The following is a 22,052-nucleotide window of genomic DNA, read 5'->3' as shown; positions in this document are numbered from 1 at the left end:
TTTCCTGCTGAGTTTAAAAGAAGCTGTGGATTATGGCAGGATTTGAGAATCAAAATAATGATGTAGGAGGGTTTGTTTTGGATTCTTTGTATTTTTAGGCATCCATCTGAAGTTCAAGGCTAGGACTGGTTGCCTAACCTGCAGATGCTGTCCTGCTGGTTTGTAGTTTCGCTTTTTTTTAGAGGATTACACTTGGTTGGACTTCTGTTTTGCAAAACACATATCCATTGGTTCTAGCTAATTTTGAACACCCAGTCTTCCAGTGGTGAAAACCAAACAGAACTTTATGATCTATATATGCTTTATAAAGTATATACTTTACATTATTTATATCCTCTTCCACACAACTCCTACTGGCACATAGTTCTTCTGTTCTTTTGCAGTCTCCACAGTCTTAATCCTTCATGTGTTTCCAGACTGGTAGCTGGTTGCATGCTTGTGAATGGTGGATTTTTTTTTAAGATTAATCTTACGTGGGAAAAAAATTAGTTTTAATTAAATACGATGTGTTAACTAAGAATCCATTATTACTGGAATCTGGTGTAGAATCTAGGATACAACTCCGATTTTAAATCACTGTCTTGACTATGAAAGCGCTCTGGAAGTAAACACTGTTTTTCAATTTTTCACATCTTTACAGTGTCCTTAAGACTTTAAAGTTGGTAAACTAGGTTAGGTAAAACAGGTCTCTAAGGCTATGGTGAATGTGTAACATATATGACTGAATAATTTGGGAATGGTAAAGCAGGACATCATCTTATTTCCTCACAAAGAAAATGTGGTTTGGACAAACATTGCGTTGTGTGATTTTTGGTGTCATTCGTGTTGAAAAATGATTTGTCCTTGAAGGTTTTTCAACGTATTTGCTGCTCTGTGCTTTAAGTACTTGTGTCCCCCTTTTTTCTCCAGAAGTCAGTTCCTAGTAACACATTATAACACATTATTTCTTTATAAATTGATGTTCAGACTTCAAGTAGAGTATTGGATATTAAAAAAAAAAAAAAAGATAATGCTGTTTTTTAAAATGTATTTGTTTATAGTTTAAAATAACCTGATAGCCTTTCTCAAAGAAAACTGAATGATGTGGTTCCAGTGGCCAATCCACTATAGCGAAGCATTAGGGCTGTTGTGTTTTATGTTCTGTCTCCGGTGCTTGAGAGTCCCCAGACAACTGAATTATGGTATCTTACCCCAAGAAGGTCTGTGCTGATCAGATGACTGCTATACAGTGTCATAAATCTTCCAAAGATAACACAGTTAGCTGAGAGGACGAAAAGAATGAGCTCAGTTGAAAACTAAGCTTTCTAGCAGTATGTATGTAGGTGTGCCTGCCTCTTGTGTGTTCTTAAATCACTTCTTCTGGTTGTTTCTTTTACCATAACCATTCTGTTCTTGCAGAGTATTCAGTGTGAAAAGCATGAAAAGCTTACAGGTGCAGATAGCTGCTGGATGTTTTTTTTAACAGAGAATATTAATTTTGTTTACCTTTTAAACTAAGTTAGTTCTGCATCGCAAATTACAGTACTTAGAGTTTTAATATACTCATTCTACATAATATTAAATTCACTAAATATGCAAACATGCTCCAGGCTGAAGGAAAAAGCAACGTGGATGTCACAAAAATAAGGTAATTTGTAACTCAGATATCCTGAAGATTTTTCTCCTTTCCCAAACCCACCTGATGGTTGTTCATAAAAATAAACAAGCTTTGTTGCTGTGAGCTAGGTAGAGGCACAAAACAATAGGGTCTCTATCAAGCACAGAACAATAGGTGCCAACAATTGGAAGGAAAGCAGAAGGAAAGGATCTCACAGTCAGGATGATAGCCGGTAGCCTCAGGACAATGAGAGCTTGATTGCTGTTGGTATTTTTGCAGGCTTTGTGACAAAGAAAGTTTTTTATGGAAGGACCTGAAGAATAATAAGGTAGTGCTAACAGTCTGTACAATGATTTCTTCTGTGCCTACAGAAGAGCAAAAGGGAGTAATGCAGTGAAGTATGCATTTTTTTAATCATCTCTCCGTAGTGTACGCTGAAGGTACTTAAATGAAAGCAGGTAAAGCTAAGTGTGTCCAGAATGGGAATTGGTTGCAAATCTTTACCTTGCTAGAAAAGAGCAACCAAATGCTTCAGCTCTGCAGTCAGCAGAGCCAACCCAGGAGCTTGCTGTTGTCTCTCCCTGCAGAGAGGCGTTTTTCTGTTCAGGTTTTGCTCCCAGCTGTTGCCCTTGCCCTACCTCATCCCTTGTTCTGACATGCATTTAATATCGTAAACCAGTTAAACCCAATTTAAAACACAGTAAACCAAAAAAACCCTGCCAGAAAAGGTAGGGCGATTGGTGTTTTGTTTTAGTTTATTCTTTTTTTAATTGTATTAACATATTGTCATTAAAATGGCACAGGTGGCTTCATGCCTGTTGCAAAGTAAGCAGTAAGGGCATGGCTGGGAGAAAAGCAGACCTTTTGTTGTTGCACTTCTCAAGGACCTACATCACCACGTAGCAATTAGAGTTTTTATATAATCCCTCTGAACTGGGGGCTGTTGCTACAGTGATTGTCTTCTACTCATCGGGCTCCTCTGTCTGGCTCCCTGTATTGGATCTAGGAGCTGTTGGCCACGGAGAAAGGTGAGAGAGTAATCTGATGAGAACTGATACAGTGAGAAAGGGAAGGATTGGTATTTTAACAGATGAGCTGACGGGTTTCAGAGGAGCAGTACCACTGCTCCAGATGGTAGCCTGTGGTTTCTCAGGGTTAGTTGTCACGTCAGTTGTGGTAGGGGTGTGCTTATCTGTGACACAGAATGAGGAAACATTATGTAGGGCAGGACATCGAGCTGAACCCTTAATGAAAGATCAAAGCTAAAAATGCCTGTCAGTTTACAATTATGGATGGTAGTCATTAGGGTTCGTTTTTTCAAGTGCCTGAGAAGGAAAGAAAGCCAGAGGAGCGGCCGTCAGGACCATTTGTAGGCATGTTAAGCTCACTAATAGGCATCTGCAAGGAGATTGCCTGCTGGTAAGACTGATTTCTCAGTTGGCATAGAGGATGGAGTTGCTCAGTGAATTTGTGGTAATATGTTGGACTGTCAGGAGGAAAGTGCCTCTACGTGCCTTGCTTCTACACCTCCTTACCATGTGGCATGAAAAGAACCAAGCTCTAGTAGTCGTTACACGCATACTGAAGAAACTTACAAAATTCAGGCTGTTGAGCTAACTAAAACCGTACATAATCCATCTGTAGCCTTGTCAACTTTTTCTACTAGTAAGCATCATCTCCTGTTACACAAAGATGAAAAAACTAAGGCTTCAGTGAACTGCAATGCAAGTTAAAACTGGACTTTCAGCTAGCAAATCGTTCATCATCTGAGTTTAACCAGGATGACAACTACAAGCTGTTTGTGGCTTGTGGCTTTGTGATCGTAGTAGTGCTTTGGAAAAGAGGGGGGGGGGGAAAAGAGCAGAGCTGTCTGTTTGTGCCTGGGCTCCACTTGTTTAGTTTGTCCTCTCAAGAGTTGCTGATTTTACTTTTTTTTGAACTAGCATAGACAAAGTTCTTCAAGGTTACTCCTCTGACAGAATTATTAATTAACGTTTGAAGGAGCTGTCTGTGTTGACCTCTCAGGACTCCTCATTCGGTGACACACACGACTTTGAAAGCAGAGTGCTAAAATACCTGTAATAGAGAGCATGTAGGTATGTTACATGAACAGAAGAGGCATGCAAGTATAAAGAATGGGATTCAGCGTGTTTAAACTCAGTATCTCAGAATGCAAGCCTCATGAAGCCACCAAAAACTAGAAGGGAGAAGTGGAGCAGTACCAAGTACTTAATGAAAGATAGGGAAAATACAATACATAGAAGTAGGTGTGCTAGGGCAGTATAGAATATGTTTATATGGGGACAGAGGGGATGGGACAGGTGGTGAATATTTTAAATATATGAATAGGTTTTGGCAGAAGATTTTATTTTGGTGGCACTGGATTTTGTTACAGATTTTATATGTCCTCATCCCTAAACTATGCTTTCCAGTAGCAGAAGCAGGGCATTAAATGTTCCGTGGAGATACTGAGTTGTTGCACAGAGGGGGTCAGAATTCAGGATGGTGCTGTGAATTTCAGTTTACCACTTCTTGGTTTTTTAGAAGGTCGGTCAGTGACAAAAACTGGATTTTGGGAGGAAAAATAGTAATGAGAGACTTCAGGTCATTTAATGAAACTGTTGTCTACAGTTCGTCCGCCCATGTGATACCTTTCTGTTAGTTGGTTGTGTGTTGTTTTTTTGTTTTTATTTCTTTATTAATTTAAAGAAAAGCTTTCTAGTGGCATTTAGGTACTACTAGTTTGTAGGTTGTAGCATGAGATGCTGCTTAATGGTCATGCAGATAAGTGCATTTTCTCCAGCAAGCACAGTCAAGCTTGTGTTTCTCCACTGATGAGAAAACTGTGGCACCACAGGTGGAATAAGAAGGGACCTTCAGCAAACTGGCTATCCAGGAGCAGAAGTCACAGTGGCAGCTTGGTGAGATGGGCTTCTGATTTTTGAAGTGTTTGAGTCAGAGATGGGTGCTCTGTCTCCACTTGTTGGTACCATGTGTGGACAGGGATGCTGATGATCCTGTGAGTGAAATTAGGTATGGTTTGATGAATAAATTACACAGCACTTCAAAGAACTTTTGTGCTTAACTTTGATTAAAGGTTAACTTTGATTAAAGTTAAAAATACCTTTTGTAATGTAGGAGCTTTCTGGTGCTCCCAGTGTTACCTTCCCTAAACATCCCATGTAATTGTTAACTCTGTCAAAGTCTTCAGTGCATAAAACTCATACCTGTTTTCTGGCACCTTCTGGAGTACAGTGATCAGTGTACATGATTGTGCTGTTGCAAACAAATCTCCCCTTCTGCTTTCCCACACACTCTTGTGAGTGTCTTTGCACCTAGGCCTCAGCTCTACCTGTCTCTGTTTCTGCTCTTCAGTCCAGCCTGACTCTACCTCACGTGTGTTCTTTAATTCTTTATTTACTTGATCTTTTAGGATACAAAACATATGCATATTTTTTGTGAAGTAAAAGAAGCAGATACTAGCTCAAGTGGAAAGAAGTGAATTTCTGTGGAGAAAGCAATAAAATATTCTAACATACATCCAGAAAGAACGTTTAGAAAGTGTGATTGTTGCACTCGTAACTGCCTAAGCATATACTTAATCTCTGTTCTTCAGATTTGTATTTATTTGTAAAACAGCTGTTGGACAATTTGGATGGCTTTCTGTGTTTTCACAGGTAGTTTGTCATTCATGTTCTGTGTTTAGAAAATTCTAGGGTGTCTTTTTTTAGCCACCTGATAACTCCATTGGTTACGTACTGCAGTTACATGCTGTGAAACACATTTCCTATATACACTGATTAAAACACTCTGCTTAGCATATGTTAACATAACTGGTATGTATGATGTTCTGATATGGCAAAAAAATTCCTTGAAAAACTTGATTAAATTACAGCTAAAGATATGTAATTATTTATATTTTAAAAGTAATCCAAAACTGATGTTTATTCATTCGCAGACTATTTCATTGACAGAAAAGCTTTGACTGGAAAATACGTGTGTTTGTTTATTTAGGCTTCGCAGTCTATTTCTTTGACTTTAAAATATGTGTGTTTGTTTATTTAGGCGTTACTCACTGCAGTAACATCCCAACACATAGAAATCCACGAAGGAACAGTGCTGCAAGCCGTAAGAACATGTTACAATATCTACCTAGCAAGCAAAAATCTCATAAATCAAACCACAGCCAAGGCCACTCTAACGCAAATGCTGAATGTCATATTTGCACGTATGGAAAACCAAGCAGTGAGTATCAGTATTTTTGTATAGAAAATAGTTCTTACAAGCAAACCAGCTTGAGAAATTTGTCATTGTTATTAAAGCTTCTGGTCTTTCCTAAGTTATGCAACTTTGAAAAAGAATCTGGCATCTTATATTATTCTTTCTGCATTTTGCTCTCTGAAAATAGGTGTGAAATGTGCTGGGGCAGAGGGGTGTTTTATAGGATTTAAAATTCTGAAAGTGGGCCTCTATATTTAATGGATGTAATTGACTTCAGTTTCTATTCTCAGGCTGTCAAGAAGTGCCACGCTACCTGCTTAACACTGCATGTAGAATAATTTAGTGAAATACTCAAATGCTGTGATGATAAACACTAAAGAAGTAATTCATAATTAAAACAGATATAACAAAAAAAAAAAAAAAAAAAGCACACCACAGAACCCTTCCCAATCATGTAATCACTTTCAGATACTTCTGCCACTGAAATTGTTGTAGTGAGTGGTCAAAAGGAACACCTCCAGCAAATGTCTTGGGGCTTCCGCTGGTCATAATAAAGATCAATAAGGCAAAGTGATTGTCCTTATTCCTATTAAATTTCAATAACAAAAGTGCATGCTCAGATAGGAAAGCTGCTTGAATTCTCATCTAGTTGTAGAAGTAATTCTGCTGTACTATTACAAACTCATAAGTTTTCTTTAAGATTATGTAGTGGATCGAAGCTTGTACTTGACTCCCTCTCAGAAGCAACTGCTTATTGGAACACAATGCCATCACACTCAGAGATTTATGATACATTTATAAGAAGTAATGGCAAAAGCCATCCAGTTACACGCGTGCTTTGGGAAATCAATGTAGTTGCTGTCTTTTTAACCAACTCATTAAAGAAAAGGATTATTATTATCCTACACTGGCAGTCTTTGTTTTTGCTGGACTCTAAGTCTAGTCTTTATGCAAGCTGATATGCTCTTTTGCTTGTTCTGGGCAACTTTTTTTAATATGATAGCTACCAAAGGGTGGAAGGAATTACTTAAGCAGTAACTTGAAAGGTAGTATCTACTCAGGGCACCCCAAAAGATGCATCATAGAAAGCTTTAAGCAGAAAAGTAAAGGACTGAGATCACACTAGCCAAAATAACATTGTAAACGCTGGTCTCTGGAGGGATAGAAAGCCAGTCATTAGAGCATCACCTCAGAGGACATCCAGCTTTGGTTTGACTTCAGTAACTGTTGTCTTAGTCTGTTAGACAAATTGCAGATTCTCTTCTCTTTTCAGGGATTCCAGTGTGAGAAATCATTGAATTCAAAATAACTTTTGTCTTTTGCTTTTTATGGTGTTTTTGTTTTGTTTTGTTTTTTTTGGCATGGCAGTTTCTTTCTAAGGATCTGTCCTCTGAAGTCCTGTGGAAGTGCAGCCCTTTCTTCTCACTTTTATCTCCTGTTTTTTAGTTTATTTTTTCCTGTATGTTCAGTCAGCTTGCTAATTTTTTTTTCCATTAACACTACAGGTTTGCAGGATAGGAGAAAATGAATCTTAAGTTTTCCTATGTGTTTCTCTTACTGAGAGCTTTAAAAAACAAAAATAAGAAATTGTCCTTTACGTTACGCCGTACAAGCCTTGTATACTGTCACGCCTCCTGGTTGAACTTCCTTGTTCGACAGGCAGACAACTCTACCTTGTATACTGAATGTACTTTGGTTATCCATTATACATAGTGAAGATACAGTAAGTGTAATGTGCATAGTTGGGAAGCAGCCCTCTTGCAAAGACTTTAGCCTGTGATATTATATTTTTTCATAATAACATAAACGATATATGTGCTTAAACTATTACAGGTTTATGAAAGCAATGTCTAAGCAGAGCCTATAGAGATTCCATGTTTATTAAATAACATGCAATGTGTATATAGCTCATTGTTTTGTTTTGATGATAAAATCTTTGTGTCATTGCAATGTATTTCTAGCTTCAGGAAGCCAAACAGATGGAAAAGGAAAGACACAGACAGCAGCAACACCATCTACAGCAGTCTCCAGTAAGCCATCATGAGCCTGAGTCACCTCAGTTGAGACATATTCCAACACAGACTGATCAGCTGTCTAAAGAACACGAGAGAGAGCTTGACCACAACACAAATGATGTGGACAAGAACCTTCAGGAAGATTTAGAGGCAGAAAATGGATCTGATATTTCTAGTGCTGAAAATGAACAGACAGAAGCCGACCAAGCCACAGCAGCAGAAAGTAATCAGTGTGTATTTCTGTTTCATGGAGGGAGGGAAAAGGTCTGTAAAAAGAAAGGCTGAGGACTGTCTTTTTCACCTCCCAAGCCTAGAGTCAGGCATATAGATATTTTTTTAATAATTGAGTATAGTCCTTGTTAATCACTGTTAAGCTTTATCACTGGTATCCTTTAATCTTAGGCTCTTGCACTCTTGAAGCAGATGCCTTTTTGCACGTGTGTGGTGTTATGAAAGTTCTGAAAATAACATCTCAAAGCCAGCAGCTTTTGGTGTTTAATGTATGTGAAAATACAAAATGGATGTATTTGTCTTCTGTTGGCATAGGCCTGCGTATTATTTACCATTTACAAGTTCAACATTGGAATGTTTGTGCTCTACAAATACTGCTTTCAAAACATCCAGAAACTATGTTGTTTTTTTTAATGTATACTCTTCTATTAGTAGATTTGTAATTGAATTTTAAGTATTAAATGCAAGCAAAATATGTGTTTAATTTATTAATTTCTCAGTGTTTCTTTTTTTTTTTTTTTTTTTTTTTAAGATCTTTCTAAAGCTGATGGAGGAACATATGATGGTGAAAGCAATGAGTGTGAAGAGAAGGCGCAAGAAATTGTGGAAAGTATTGTGCAGGAAATGGTGAACATAGTAGCTGGAGGTACTACATTAATATATGACTGCAGTATGAATCTTGACATTAAAGATTATTTTAACATGAATATTTAACTAAAATACATCATTGTTTATATAATATTTATATGCTAAAGAAAATAGTTTCAGTTGTCTGACCTTAGTTGTGTGTTATTTAGCAGTTAAATGGGCAAGATTTCATGCATTAATTTACACTTCCTATACTGAAGATGAATGTTATGTTAAAAAAAATCTAGTTTATTTTATTTTTATGTTTTATTCCTGCATAATCTCTTCAAAAATGGGTCTGTCTCTGTAGTAGCAGAGAAGCATTAAATTTTGAGTTTGTTGAGAATTGTATCTATAATCTGTGACTTTTTCTTTCCTGATACTTGTAGGAAACTTGTTAGAATAGTGAACCTGGCAATGTAAAGTTCTAAGTTGGTTTTGATCATAATTTTCATTATTTGGATTTTTTTTTTTTAGTTATATAAAGCCATATAAATTCTGCCTTCAGCTCCTCCTTATACTTTTGCTTCTGGTAGTTTTTGTATTTAAACATTTGATTTAAGCTCTTTTTACCTTGCATTCTTACTTAACCTTTCTTATAATTTTTTTTTCTTTTCTACTAGATATAGAAGGGACTTCTGAAAGTGCGAGTGGTGATGGCACGATTGTAACATTAGAGGACGGCAGTGACAGTGAAAACATTCAGGCAAATGGAATTCCAGGGACTCCAATTTCTGTTGCTTATACACCATCTTTACCAGATGACAGATTATCTGTCTCTTCCAATGATACTCAGGTACAGGCAGGTATAAATTAGGAAATACTGAAAAGGAGTAGGATATTTGAAGTATTGCCCAACACCTGTGCAGAGAATGTTTGATGTAAGTCGGTAAAATAAGTTACTCGGATGAGTACAAGTATTGTGGTGTTCTAAACATAATTTTATTTTAGTGCAGTATATACATTTATCTTTTGTGAATAAATATTTGTATGTGATTAGTTTTTTTATCGTGACTACCATATTTTTAGCTGCAGTATTAGAAGTGTTTCAAGATTAAGGAACTGTTAGGTTTTTCAAAATGCTCCTAAGAAGCAATAAAACTAGCATTCAAATACACATTTAGTAAAGAGTGTAACCTGTTATAGACATACTTGGATCATTTTCACATGCTTTTTTCACATGATAAATATAAATTGAAAGCCCATAGCATGCTGTACTGCTATGATTCTGGATAAAAAGCTTTGTCTTCTTCCATTAAGAAGAGAGATATGAGAACACACTACTACTGTGGTATCAGATAACAGCATATGCATAGTATCAACTGACAGAGGGTCTCTGTTATCAAAGTACTGAATAATTATGTTTGGGGATAATAGATTGCAAGCTTGAAAACCAACAGTCACACATGCCGTATAAGTGGAAGATTAACACTAAGCATTTTGCTGATGTAAGGAAAACAATACCAAATGGCATGAATTTAGAGCAATGCATCATACAATAGAAGTATTGCCAGATGTATGTTGACACAGATATGTAACTGCTTGCATTCTATGTGAATGTCAGTCGTTTTTCTTAAACTAGTTATCTAGTAAAAATGTCTGAAGGCAGTTCCCTTGCAAGTTGTCTTTTTTAAACTTGACCCACATAGCTTCATGACATTACAGCTTAATGTAATTCTGGATTTTATCAAGATAGCAAATTTTATTAGGGAATTTATTCATTTTAACTGGACTGCAGAATTCTTTTTTGTTTTAATTTAGTCTTGAGACCATAAATCTATAGTGAACTGGTTATATTTGTATAATATCTTAACTTCTTGTTGCTAGGAGGTGGGGATTTCCCTACACACCCTGCTAATGCAAAATGGAATACTGAAATATGTTAACTTCTTTAGGAATCTGGAAATTCTTCAGGACCTACACCTGGTGCTAAGTTTTCCCACATTTTACAAAAGGATGCCTTCCTTGTATTCAGGTCACTGTGTAAACTCTCCATGAAGCCCCTGTCAGATGGACCGCCAGATCCAAAGTGAGTAGAATTAAGAATTCTCATAATAAATCTTTTTTAAATTTGAAAATAAAAATAAATTATTTTAAACGTTTTTGAGGCTCCACAGTTATTGAAAGAATAATAGTATGGTTAAAGAAACTTCAAAAAGGTACTTTCTATGTTCTAATACTTTTTTTGTATGTGAAATGAAAGCATCTGTTCTCTAGAAGTTTCTTAATAATGCCTTCACTGCCTGTTAGTACATCGTGTTCTTCCTAGTTCCTCTGTATAATGATTTTCAGCAGGGTCTGTAAAGAAGGTCTTAAGTTGGTTTAGGTCTCAGCTATTGTTACTCTGCTTTTAGGTAATACATATGTTTATAACCATAGTCAGTTACACCCCACATGCTCTTTTCTCTTACATGTTTGCTGCTAAACAACAAAAATAAGATATTGTCCTCTATGGTTGGGTGCCAGTATTATCATGTCTGGTGGCAATGAACTTTGCTTTTCTGATCTCTTATGGAATCCATATGCCTCTTTTGTTCTGCATGTTAGAAAAACTTACTAATAATTTTCAAGAAGATTCCTTTTTTGTTCCGAAGGTACTAAAACTGTAAAATGAGCAGTGATGAAAGGCCCAAAATCCTTTAAAATAAAGTCATGCTTACTGTTCCAGGGTCTAACTTATAAATTAGGTAACTTTAAGATGGCTTAGTTTAATCACCAATATCAATGTGGTAGGTTTAATAAACTGAAATTTATAATATAGTAGAAAGGGGTTTGAAGGGTTAGTCCGGAACCTTTTTCAAACTATTATCTGCCAATGCACTGTGGAAAGTCAGGATGTTCAGGAGCGAAGGTTGAAACAATGAGGTTTTTCCTCGCCATTATTTGAGAATTTGTCTTCCAGGAAGTGCCATGAAAATCCTGTGGGTTTAGTCAGTTCTCTGACACTGAGAATGTCCATTTATAAAAGGCTTTAATGGATTAGCTCACCCTGGAAGGGCAGCAATAGCTAATAAGGTGCTTAGAGCATCTCATCTCAATCAATGGAGTCCTTGATGTTCATAGTAGACCTGATTAAGCTCTCCATCTAGAACAAATGAGAGGAAATGATGTTTAGGACAACAGGAATTATCTGCAGAGACATTCAAAGATGTCCTGTGTTTGGAGAAGCATCTAGAATTTTTCTGTGCTTCTGAGGCATTGATGGCTTTATTGAACTATTAGAAACATGCTGTAATTGGAAAAGGAGGCATAGGATACCTACAGAGCTTAAATAAATAAATCTGTCTGCCTCTCGACAGTGAAATTAGCCATGAAGTGTTTAATGAAACTACTTTAAAATTTTAGCTAACTGGATGTAGAGCTTTAGCGTAGTCACAAGGCTGAGAGCTGAGATCAAGACTGCACTCCTTGGGAACTTGCTGATGTTTTTGTCTTCTTTTTCCCTACAATAAAATAAGATGTGGGAGAAATATCCTGAAGCTTTGTGCATTAGATTTCAGTCCTTAAGCTTGTTTTAAGTTAAGTAGGCTTATGCATCCCTACAGAACTGATAAGGCCAACAAATTTAGACTTGGGTTATGAGGATGCTCACTGGAAATGGTCAATATTTAATATTTTATTTACATTTTAAATTCTCTTTATACTTACATTCTTAAATGAATAGCAAAGTAAGACAAGGTCATGTGCTGTCTGTACTATTAATGCAGTGTCACACAAAAATAAAGCCTTTTTGCATCGAAGAGTGTTATATTAGGCCACATGTAGTTGCGCAGTCCCTGAAGAAAGGCATTTTCATGAAGAACTCATACTGAGAGCTGTTTCGGGGCTTTTATGTTGACTCTGGGGTCATTAGGAGGAACAAGAGGAGCAAATTCCTCACTCACTTTGTCTACTCTAAAGTGTCTTCAGACAAGAAGTTTAAGTTCAGGATTGTATTTTAGGAGTTTGAAGTGGTGGCAAAGTGATTGTTTTTTCCAGCCCGCTTTGTTCGCCAGCATGCAGGACCCATCAAGTTTATTCATAAAATATTTGTTATGAATTTGAGCTTTTATTTTAGCCAGTCTATTTCAATTAAGCTGGTATTTTTGCAGAATAGAGCAAATAACGAAGTATTATGTGTGTGACATGTGGCGAGAAGAGATCCGTACCATATCTGGGCTGTACTATTTGAAAAATGTCCTTTCATTGTTCCTCACGTTTCATAACTGTCCTCTGTCAGTGGGTGGTTGTTCAACAAAAGCTGGGCAGTCTTGTTGGGAAAACCATTTCTGTCTGTACTTTTTTTTGAGATGATCAGAAGTGGGAAGGAGCTTTGGGAGTCTGAGGAAAGAAAGCTTTTCTCCCAGAACGCTATTTAAATTGCATTATGTTTTCATAGATACAGATTTCCATCCTCTACACGTTTTTGTTGTTTTTACCATAAATAGTAGCTCTGTTCTGACACGAAATCTAGCTTTTTTTCAGTCTGCAATGAAGCATGGTGTTACCGTGGAGCTCTTGACTACACTACAGTTGCCTGATTTTGCTAATGCCACACTTAAAATAGGCACGTAATGCATCCTAGCTGCTCTTGGAGTGGGATGGGGCCAATGACTGATACATAATGTAAAATATCACAGTTAGAGGAAAGAGATGTCAGTGCTGGGAGGAAGTAGGTCAGGCAGTTACAGCTGTTGTCTTTGTTGTCCTTCAGCTCTCTTCCCATGCTGGTGAAAATAGAGAAGGAGAATGAATTTCTAAAGTCACTTCTCACCTTTCAGTACTCAGGATTCTGTAGATAGGATGGATGTTATATACGGGATCTTCCAAACTATTAAAAGGGAGGGAAAAAAAGTACTCCATTCATCCTTTGACTAAGAAAGGACAGCATTGCTTGCTCTTGCCACTGTTAAGAGGTGTGCTGTGTTATAGAAGAGAGGATTGGTAACAGTGGTAGGAAACAGTAACTGGTAAAGGTTATTCTTGCTCACCCTCTTGGCTGAAGGATGACTAGTTTAACAGAAAAAATCATCTTTTCATGACTCTTTCTATACCATATTTTTTTCAAATTTGTGATTATTGCATGAGTGTTCCACATAAAAAGTCACTGTGGAGTATTGATTTCTCAAAAGAATGTTTGTTTGTTTGTTTTATGACTTACCTTGGGCTGACACATGCTGTATTGTTTCATTCCAGATCTCATGAACTGCGATCAAAGATTCTTTCATTGCAGTTGCTTCTGTCCATTCTGCAAAATGCAGGACCTGTCTTCAGGACAAATGAGATGTTCATTAATGCTATTAAGCAGTATCTTTGTGTTGCACTGTCAAAAAATGGAGTCTCATCAGTTCCAGAAGTTTTTGAGCTTTCACTTTCCATATTTCTTACCCTCCTCTCAAACTTCAAGACTCATCTAAAGATGCAGATCGAGGTACGTTACATGACTTTCTAATTTTAAAGGGGAGGGAGGGGTGTTAAGTCTATATTGATATGTCTTGCTCAGAGAAATTTGTTTTTCTTCCTGAATCTCAGCTTTTGCATAAGGTTTGCCAGATCTACCCATGCACAGAAGCTCTTTCTCATCCAGTGGTAATGGGTGAAATGCCCTTGAAACCCCGTTTGAGTAAACCAGCAGCATTTCCCTTGATATACTTACAGATTAAATAAGATTTGCTCTGTAACATCAGAAGTGACACTTGAGGCAGTGACAAGTTCATTGGTGAAGTGGAAAGTGATGGGAAACTTTTGTAGGGAGGGTTGTTCAAAGGAAATAAAATCCATCATATTTTAACTTAAACATAAAATGAAGTCTCTAAAACGAAGTAAGCCATTTCATCACTTAATAGTAGACATTTACATAAATTAATAATTTTTACTGTGCAAAATGTGCTTTGATTTACAGATTGCCTCATAAGTGTGGAAGTGAAGTGTGAAATGATGTTGGGAATGTCAATAATGTTTTTGTTACAGGACCTTGATTTCAGGGATTTCTTCTTTTGTGTATGTCAGTGTATGAGTTGGTGTCATGGTAGCTTCAGAGGAAGAACCTAATTTTCATAAGTTTGATGGTACTCATTATCTATTACAAAGTACAGGGGACAGCAGTTTCAAGAAACTTATTCTTTTTCCTGGTTGTGAATAAAGAATTCCTCTTCTTTCAGCTGCTGATCCTAAAGGTTATTCGGAAGATGTGGGTAGACAAGTAGATATCTTCACATTCAGTTTTTGTCTTGGAGCTGTAAGGAGAGCCATATGCTCTGATTTACAATATGCAAAATCTATATATTTTGGGATTGAGGCAGTATTCTTCATCTGTTTAAGAAATTCTTGGCATATTTTAAAATGTAATTTCAGATTCTGTTGCAAGTGACCCTCACGTGGTCTTTTGACATAAGTTTTCAGCTAATGCTGTCCTCTGACAGTTAAAATAGTGGGTCTTACCTGAATTATTTTGTAACTGTATTTCTTAAATGTGTCACTGGTTATATTTGCAGTAATGTATGGGCTAACTCTGACACACTTTTCCTTCCCCCCACTTTTATGCTTAAAGGTTTTCATGCAAATCCAGTCATAGGTATCATATCAATGAATTTCAGGTGTCACTTGACTGTGCTTACCATTTTTCAGCAACAGTAAATAAGCTATCACTTCTCTATTTTCAGTTGACCAAACTAAATAATGAGCTCTTTTCTGGTTTAATTTCATGATATGCTAGAAATAAAGTGTCGACTCAACATTATTTGCAATAAGTGCTACATACTATTTTTAAATACTTAAATATACGTAATTAGTACTGCTTGGAGAAATTGTTCATCCCAAGATACTCTTGTCCAAAGATGATACCAAAAGCAAGAAGTCTTGTATAAGAAGCATAGAGATTTAAAGTGTCACCGTAGTATGCAGCCCATGCAGTTAATTTCTCTTGTAGCTTAAAGATTTGGGCTTAGTTTTTATACTTGAAATGTTTCTCTGCTTCATCAGTGTTTTTTTTTTTAAACTCTCTGAAAGAAAAATAGTCTTCCTGATTCTACAGTGTATATAGTATTACTGTCTTAAAAACAAATAAATAAAAATGTAACTAAGGATTGCCTTTAGCATGATCTTTATTAAAATTTTGTCTTCCTCTGTTGAATTCCACAAAGTTGTGGCTAAAATCAGTACTCTGAGTGGTTTTAAGCTCTTGAAATTATATTCCATTTAAATTAGTCTTTGGTATGTTATGTGTTGAACTCCTTGTGTTTTGTAGGGATCCTTACTAAAAAAGTAACTGGGATTGCAGTGTATTCATGCTTTTCCTCCAAGGAGGCCAACAAAATGTAAATTTTGCTAGTGAATTTTGCTTGGGGCGATATCTGTACCATCAAGGATGTTTGAAAATCAATGCTGCCAGTTTTCCCCAAACATGTGACAAGGCAAAATTAGCCTTGTACTTATCTCTACCTATCCAATAGCATGAAATCTCTGTATAAAACACATACACATACACAAAACTGTCATATGAGGGAATATCTAATATTAAAAGCAGGGGTAGTTATGTATTTGGATGTTTGCGTGCTGCTCTCAGAGAACAGGAGCTTGAAGGCCTGGGGCTGTTGGCACCATTCTGGAAGAAACCCGTTGATAGATTTGGTAGCCACAACTGGCTGCGGAGAGGTGAGCGCTCAGGGGTGCAGAGCAGTGATGTAACGCTGCGTGGGATGGTGATGCAACACCATCGAGCAGTTCACATTTTGGGTTCATATGCTCTCACAGCTGTTGCCGCCGCTTAGGGAAGAAGCAAGAGAAAAATCCTGCTGTAGCTGCTAAGCATGCTCAGCTGAAATATGCAGGGTATAATACTAGTGTATCTCATGAGGGATACACTCAATTAAGGGAGGGTAAAATAGTCACTGTTCTGAATAAAAGCATCTGCACTGAAGCAATTTCAGAGAAAACTACTGTCAGTTTTGGAAGATGGTCATCCTATTAATGGATGTGCTGCGTTTTTTATGCTGTGCCTGACCAGTCCTCATCTTAGAACAGTGTGATACTATAGAGTGATTATTCTGTGTCAAGATGTTTCCCATTCTAATGATACTGATACTTTAAATTGGCATGATTTGCTGTTTATTACATCTGTGCCATATCATCATCTTGTAGGGAAGGTCTTTTGTGGTAAGGTAATAATCTCTTCTTTCCAAACCCCAAATGATACTGAACTTCTAAGAGCAGCATAGAATTCTTGTTAAACTAAATTGACATTCACGCTTTCACAGCACTGGTATGTAAGTAGTGAAGTCCTAATTTCAGCATGTCAGACATAAGTTGTTTTTCCACCTTTCAGTTTTTTCCCCTTTCTCCTGTCCTTCTAGAATGCTTCTTCTGTATTATCTGTATGCTTTCAGAATTACATGCATCAGAATGTTAGCTGTCAAATTTCATTACAATGTTTGTAATAAATTTTTTTTCCCTCTTCCTGAAATGTTTCATAGGTATTCTTCAAAGAAATTTTCCTGTATATCTTGGAAACCTCTACTAGCTCATTTGATCATAAATGGATGGTTATACAAACTCTGACAAGGATATGTGCAGGTACTAAGGACTGCTTGGCTCTGGTTTTTACATTTTTATGCTGAAGAACAAAACTGTGCTTGCCTTTCAATGAGCTGTATAGTTATTGTTCCAAGGTTGACAATGTCACTTCGTTTATAGATGCCCAGAGTGTAGTGGACATCTACGTGAACTATGATTGTGATTTGAATGCTGCAAACATATTTGAAAGGCTGGTTAATGACCTGTCGAAGATTGCTCAAGGAAGGGGTAGCCAAGAGCTTGGCATGTCCAATGTTCAGGTAAAAGAAATTCTGCCAAACTTTATGAAATTTCATGTTCCTTGGAATGGTAAATTAGGGCTAAACTCTTCAGTCAACTAATGTATTTCTTTTGAAATCTATTCTAGGAATTAAGCTTGAGAAAGAAAGGATTGGAATGCTTAGTATCGATCCTGAAGTGCATGGTGGAATGGAGTAAGGATCAGTACGTAAATCCCAATTCTCAGACAACACTTGGTAAGACATGAGATGCCCTTCTTATGGTTTTAGTAATGAGATGTTGCAGGAACTTAGTGCATTTCTCCAGTATTTTGATATTTTTAGTTTCTAGATTGGTAAAACCCTTTGGGGGGGAGGGGGAGAGGGGAGGCACAATATTTGTATATTTTTGGGGTAGTATACAGTACACATTTTTTGGTTGTTGTCATTTGAACAAGTTGTTTTTTTTAATTGTCTGAATCCCTGGAATGCTACTACATTGAAAATGTCTAAATGCTGTTATTTCACACATTTCTAACTTTAAAGGGACTATAAAATGTACTTTGAAGCACTTCTAATTTCTTATTGATTAAATTACTACTAAAGCAACCCGGATGGGGAGCGGAAATTCTATAGCTATGCATTAATAGATAAAAAAAAATCAATGTTGCAAGCAGTGAAGTAACTAAATCGTTACTTGCTTTAATCTTGTTTCTGTCTGACCTCAGATTAAAAGTCTTAAAGTTATACCAGAATTTTCAGATTAAGGGTTTAAAGTTGGTAGCTGAATTACCAATTTAAAATGGAAATTGAAATTTAGACATGGTTAGCACTGCTATCATTGAACTGAATGAGGGCCCCAGATACTTGGCTGATGTGATTATAAACACTTTTAGGTTCTCAGTTTCAGAACCTTCTAGTGTGGTTTGCTTCATGTCAAAAGTAACAGTGGCCTTGACAATAAAAAGATCTGTAACTAGATTTCTTAAGTTCTGATTTTTTCCCAAGCGCTTACAAACTATAGCTGCAATTTATGGCTTACATTTCAGATACATGATGTACTGAAAGAATCCTCCTTGATATATTGTAGTGATTTTTTGGTTGTTTCCCCAACCAAAACAAAACCAGAATATTTATATAAAAGATGAACAGGTCATTGAAGATAACTAGTAACTTTCAGAAGCCTTTGGAGAGCATTTCAAAAATAATTGAAGAGTAACCTGTGATCTTAATTTCTTTTCTCTGTATGTATTTTGTATCTATGTAATCCTTTCCAATTTATAGGCCAGGAAAAACCCACAGAACAAGACAGCAATGAAACCAAACACCCTGAGACAATTAACAGATATGGAAGCTTAAATTCCTTGGATTCTACTGCTTCATCAGGAATTGGCAGTTACAGCACACAGATGTCTGGCACTGACAACCCAGAGCAGTTTGAGGTCCTAAAGCAACAAAAGGAAATAATAGAACAAGGAATTGACTTGTGAGTGCCCTTTTATCACCCATGGGAGGGTGGATTCTTTTGGAGCTATGAAGATTCCTGGGTTTTTCTTCCTTCTCCTCATAGATACTCATCTTGTGTTAGGAAAAAAACTCTGGATGTAACAGCACTTCCTCTGGTGAAAGAGTGCTGAATGGTGTCCCCTTTGGAGCCTGTCAACAGTGTTTTGTGTTAACCTAATTCCTCACAGCTAGAAGATGAGTACTCTGAATGTTTGTTCTTTTTTCTCCAGACCTGCTTGTCTAAAAATAAGACTTCTGTATTTGGATAAAAAGAACATTGAACTCATGCGATCAATTGAATACTACCTATTTTACTGTGCACATTACTGATGGAAGTGCCTATAGTTTAAGATACTGCTCTCTCCTAATTCATTAACTTTTCATAATTTGAACTGTAGGATGGTATAATTTCTCAGTGGATTCTGAGATGAAACTTCCATGTGATTTCAGCCTAGTCACCTCACCTCAGTGAGGTCAATCACTCAAAAATAAGTTTTCTGTAGTGGAGTTTTCAGACCTTGAACAAACATGCCTTAGTCCTTCAGGGCTTCAGTTTTATTTCAGTTCCTTGTCTAGTGCATTTTCATTCTTACAGGCACCTCTTTCATAGATTCATTTAGGTTGGAAAAGACCTCTAAGATCACCTAGTCCAACCCTAACTCATGGATTTCTAGAGTGATTCATTGAGATTAAAACAAAAAACAATGAAGCATAATTATTCATTTCCAAACTACGGATTTGCTGGGTTTGTGGAGTATTTTTTTCGTCACAGAGAGAACACTTTAAAATGTGCAATTTATTATATATTTATCTATCTACTTTTTGTCTCTGTGTATATATTTGTATATATTTAATGTATCTACATATATATGTATACACACATACATGGTTCAGGGATGTACAATAGACGTGGAATTCTAGTTGGTTTTGATTAGATCAGAGAAGAGCAGAAACTGTGTCCCAAAGCAAATGATAGTGTTTAGCTGTCTTTACTCAGACCTGCTTGGATGCCATGCTGGCAGCTGTGTAGGAAAGAGAAAGAGGTGGCTGTTTGCAGACAAAAAAAATAAAAAATTATGAAGGCAATAATCGCAGAAGGGAGTAGCTTATTCCTATCTAATGCATAGCTTGATAAAGGAAAAATACTTAATATACAGATTTTTGATATCTCAGCCAAAACTCTTGAATCTTCTTTGATTAAGCAAGTAAGGTTTTGTGCACATACATAAAAGGGCTAACTCTTATTCTTTCCTGGTCTTGATTGTACAGATTCAATAAGAAACCAAAGAGGGGGATTCAGTACCTGCAAGAACAAGGAATGCTTGGCACTACCCCTGAAGATATTGCTCAGTTCTTACATCAAGAGGAGAGATTAGATTCAGTAAGAAAATTGTTTTCCTGATTTTTTTTTTTTTTTGCTCATGGTGATGTTTTTATTTTAATTGCAAATCACGAGTGTTTTAAAACATATAGCATTCTTGTACAATGAGAAAAAAAGGAAACTTTTCTCTCTTTGATAATTTGGGAAGTCAAGGAATTTAAAACAGAATATGTGAGAGAGCTGTACCCTGTAGTATAAGCATCCTGCAGTTCAGCAGGGTGTAAAGGAAAAGACTGACCTACTTGAGCTGACTCGAGACTTGCTAGTGTTGCTAGGAGCAGTTTACTAAACTGTATTTACTTTAGTCCAGAAAGGGTCTGCTAGAATTAACTGCAGTTAATAGGCAGCTAAAAAGTAATGTGGCACTACAACATGAAAAGCGTTTTTGCTGCCTCCCAGTGGGAAGTTACTTAATCTAGTTTCATTCTTTGATATGATTTACAGCTAAAAGCTGTTGCTGGGTTTGGGGGGGGGGTCCTGCAGTGTCTGGCAGAAGAGGGTGGGAATATCTTACGTTGGTATTGTCATGAAAGACAGCTTCCTGAAACAGCAGTGTATGCCATTATGCTTACTAGCCACCCTTTCTATTTTTTCCAGGGAAAGGCTTGCATATAGCTTATGGATAGCATTGTAGCTGTGGCTGCAGTCACAAATCTCCATATTAAAATTTAGAATCAGCCATCAAAACAAAATTTTAATCTCAGTTTACATACATAGCCACCTTTATCTGAACGTTAGGTATTTTTCCGTGTGTTGTGTTGCATTGAGAGTGATTAGTGGGCTGTATTTGAGTATCAGCTGCATATATTTAGGCATCACCTGCTGGTTTTTGAGGTTTGTACTGTAGCTCAGTAGTTTTCATTCCTACAGTAAGTTTCCTAACTACAAAGAGCACTACAGCAGGGAACTGAACACTCACTGTTAATACCAACTGTCCTTTGCACATGTGGAATGTATCTAATAGAATCAAATTGTACATGAATAAAATCAGAGGAGAAAAGCAGGCATATAGAGCATGTAAGAGACCATTGGAATATGTGGACAAAATACTTCACTTTGGAGAGTAGAGGAGAAGCAGCAGTATGTCTTCATTAACTATGTATGAGCCTCTCTTTTTGTGACACATGGGCAGTATCAGTGTGCTCTTAACTTGCTTTTCTTTTTCCCAGAGCAAATGTGCTAGTTTGTCTTTTCTATTCTTATTTTAGACTCAGGTTGGGGAGTTCCTGGGAGACAATGATAAATTTAACAAAGAAGTCATGTATGCATATGTAGACCAACACGACTTCTCAGGAAAGGATTTTGTTTCAGCTCTACGCATGTTTCTAGAGGGATTTCGTCTTCCAGGAGAGGCTCAAAAAATTGATCGCCTAATGGAGAAATTTGCTGCTAGATACTTAGAATGTAACCAAGGGTAAGCCATACTTTATCTAAAGAATTTCAGAAAGCTGAATAATAAGTAAAATTCGTAATATGTTAAACTTGATGTTATTTTTCTTTTCTCAACTCAGGCAAACTCTTTTTGCTAGTGCAGATACTGCATATGTCTTAGCTTACTCAATCATCATGTTGACAACAGATCTTCACAGTCCACAGGTATGTTGCTAGAAGAATATTTGTCTACTCTATGGATGTCTAACTTTCAGGCTTTGTGACAGTGTGGTTGTAAAAGCTTGACGTTCAATTTAACACCAGTATGCATGTAA

General features: G+C 36.8%; 1 protein-coding gene across 2 annotated transcripts in view; it reads left to right on the top strand.

Annotated features, from left to right (window-relative positions):
• ARFGEF1 (ARF guanine nucleotide exchange factor 1) overlaps window positions 1–22,052 on the top strand; it is a 90,798-nt gene that overhangs the window by 38,234 nt on the left and 30,512 nt on the right. Inside the window, exons 5-17 of one of the 2 annotated variants that reach the window (XM_082754054.1) lie at window positions 5,663–5,842; window positions 7,780–8,056; window positions 8,597–8,710; window positions 9,315–9,493; window positions 10,587–10,720; window positions 13,867–14,101; window positions 17,142–17,241; window positions 17,362–17,501; window positions 17,609–17,717; window positions 18,744–18,945; window positions 20,235–20,346; window positions 21,555–21,760; window positions 21,858–21,942. In XM_082754054.1, the coding sequence (XP_082610180.1) occupies window positions 5,663–5,842; window positions 7,780–8,056; window positions 8,597–8,710; window positions 9,315–9,493; window positions 10,587–10,720; window positions 13,867–14,101; window positions 17,142–17,241; window positions 17,362–17,501; window positions 17,609–17,717; window positions 18,744–18,945; window positions 20,235–20,346; window positions 21,555–21,760; window positions 21,858–21,942 (2,073 nt within the window). The remainder of the gene's footprint in view (window positions 1–5,662; window positions 5,843–7,779; window positions 8,057–8,596; window positions 8,711–9,314; window positions 9,494–10,586; window positions 10,721–13,866; window positions 14,102–17,141; window positions 17,242–17,361; window positions 17,502–17,608; window positions 17,718–18,743; window positions 18,946–20,234; window positions 20,347–21,554; window positions 21,761–21,857; window positions 21,943–22,052) is intronic. The other variant, XM_082754055.1, reaches the window with a different exon arrangement.

Source organism: Aythya marila (assembly GCF_965140915.1).
Source record: "Aythya marila genome assembly, chromosome: 2".
NCBI classification, from domain to species: domain Eukaryota; kingdom Metazoa; phylum Chordata; class Aves; order Anseriformes; family Anatidae; genus Aythya; species Aythya marila.
The sequence above is the reverse complement of the archived record's forward strand: the minus strand, read 5'-3'. Positions and strand labels throughout refer to the sequence as shown.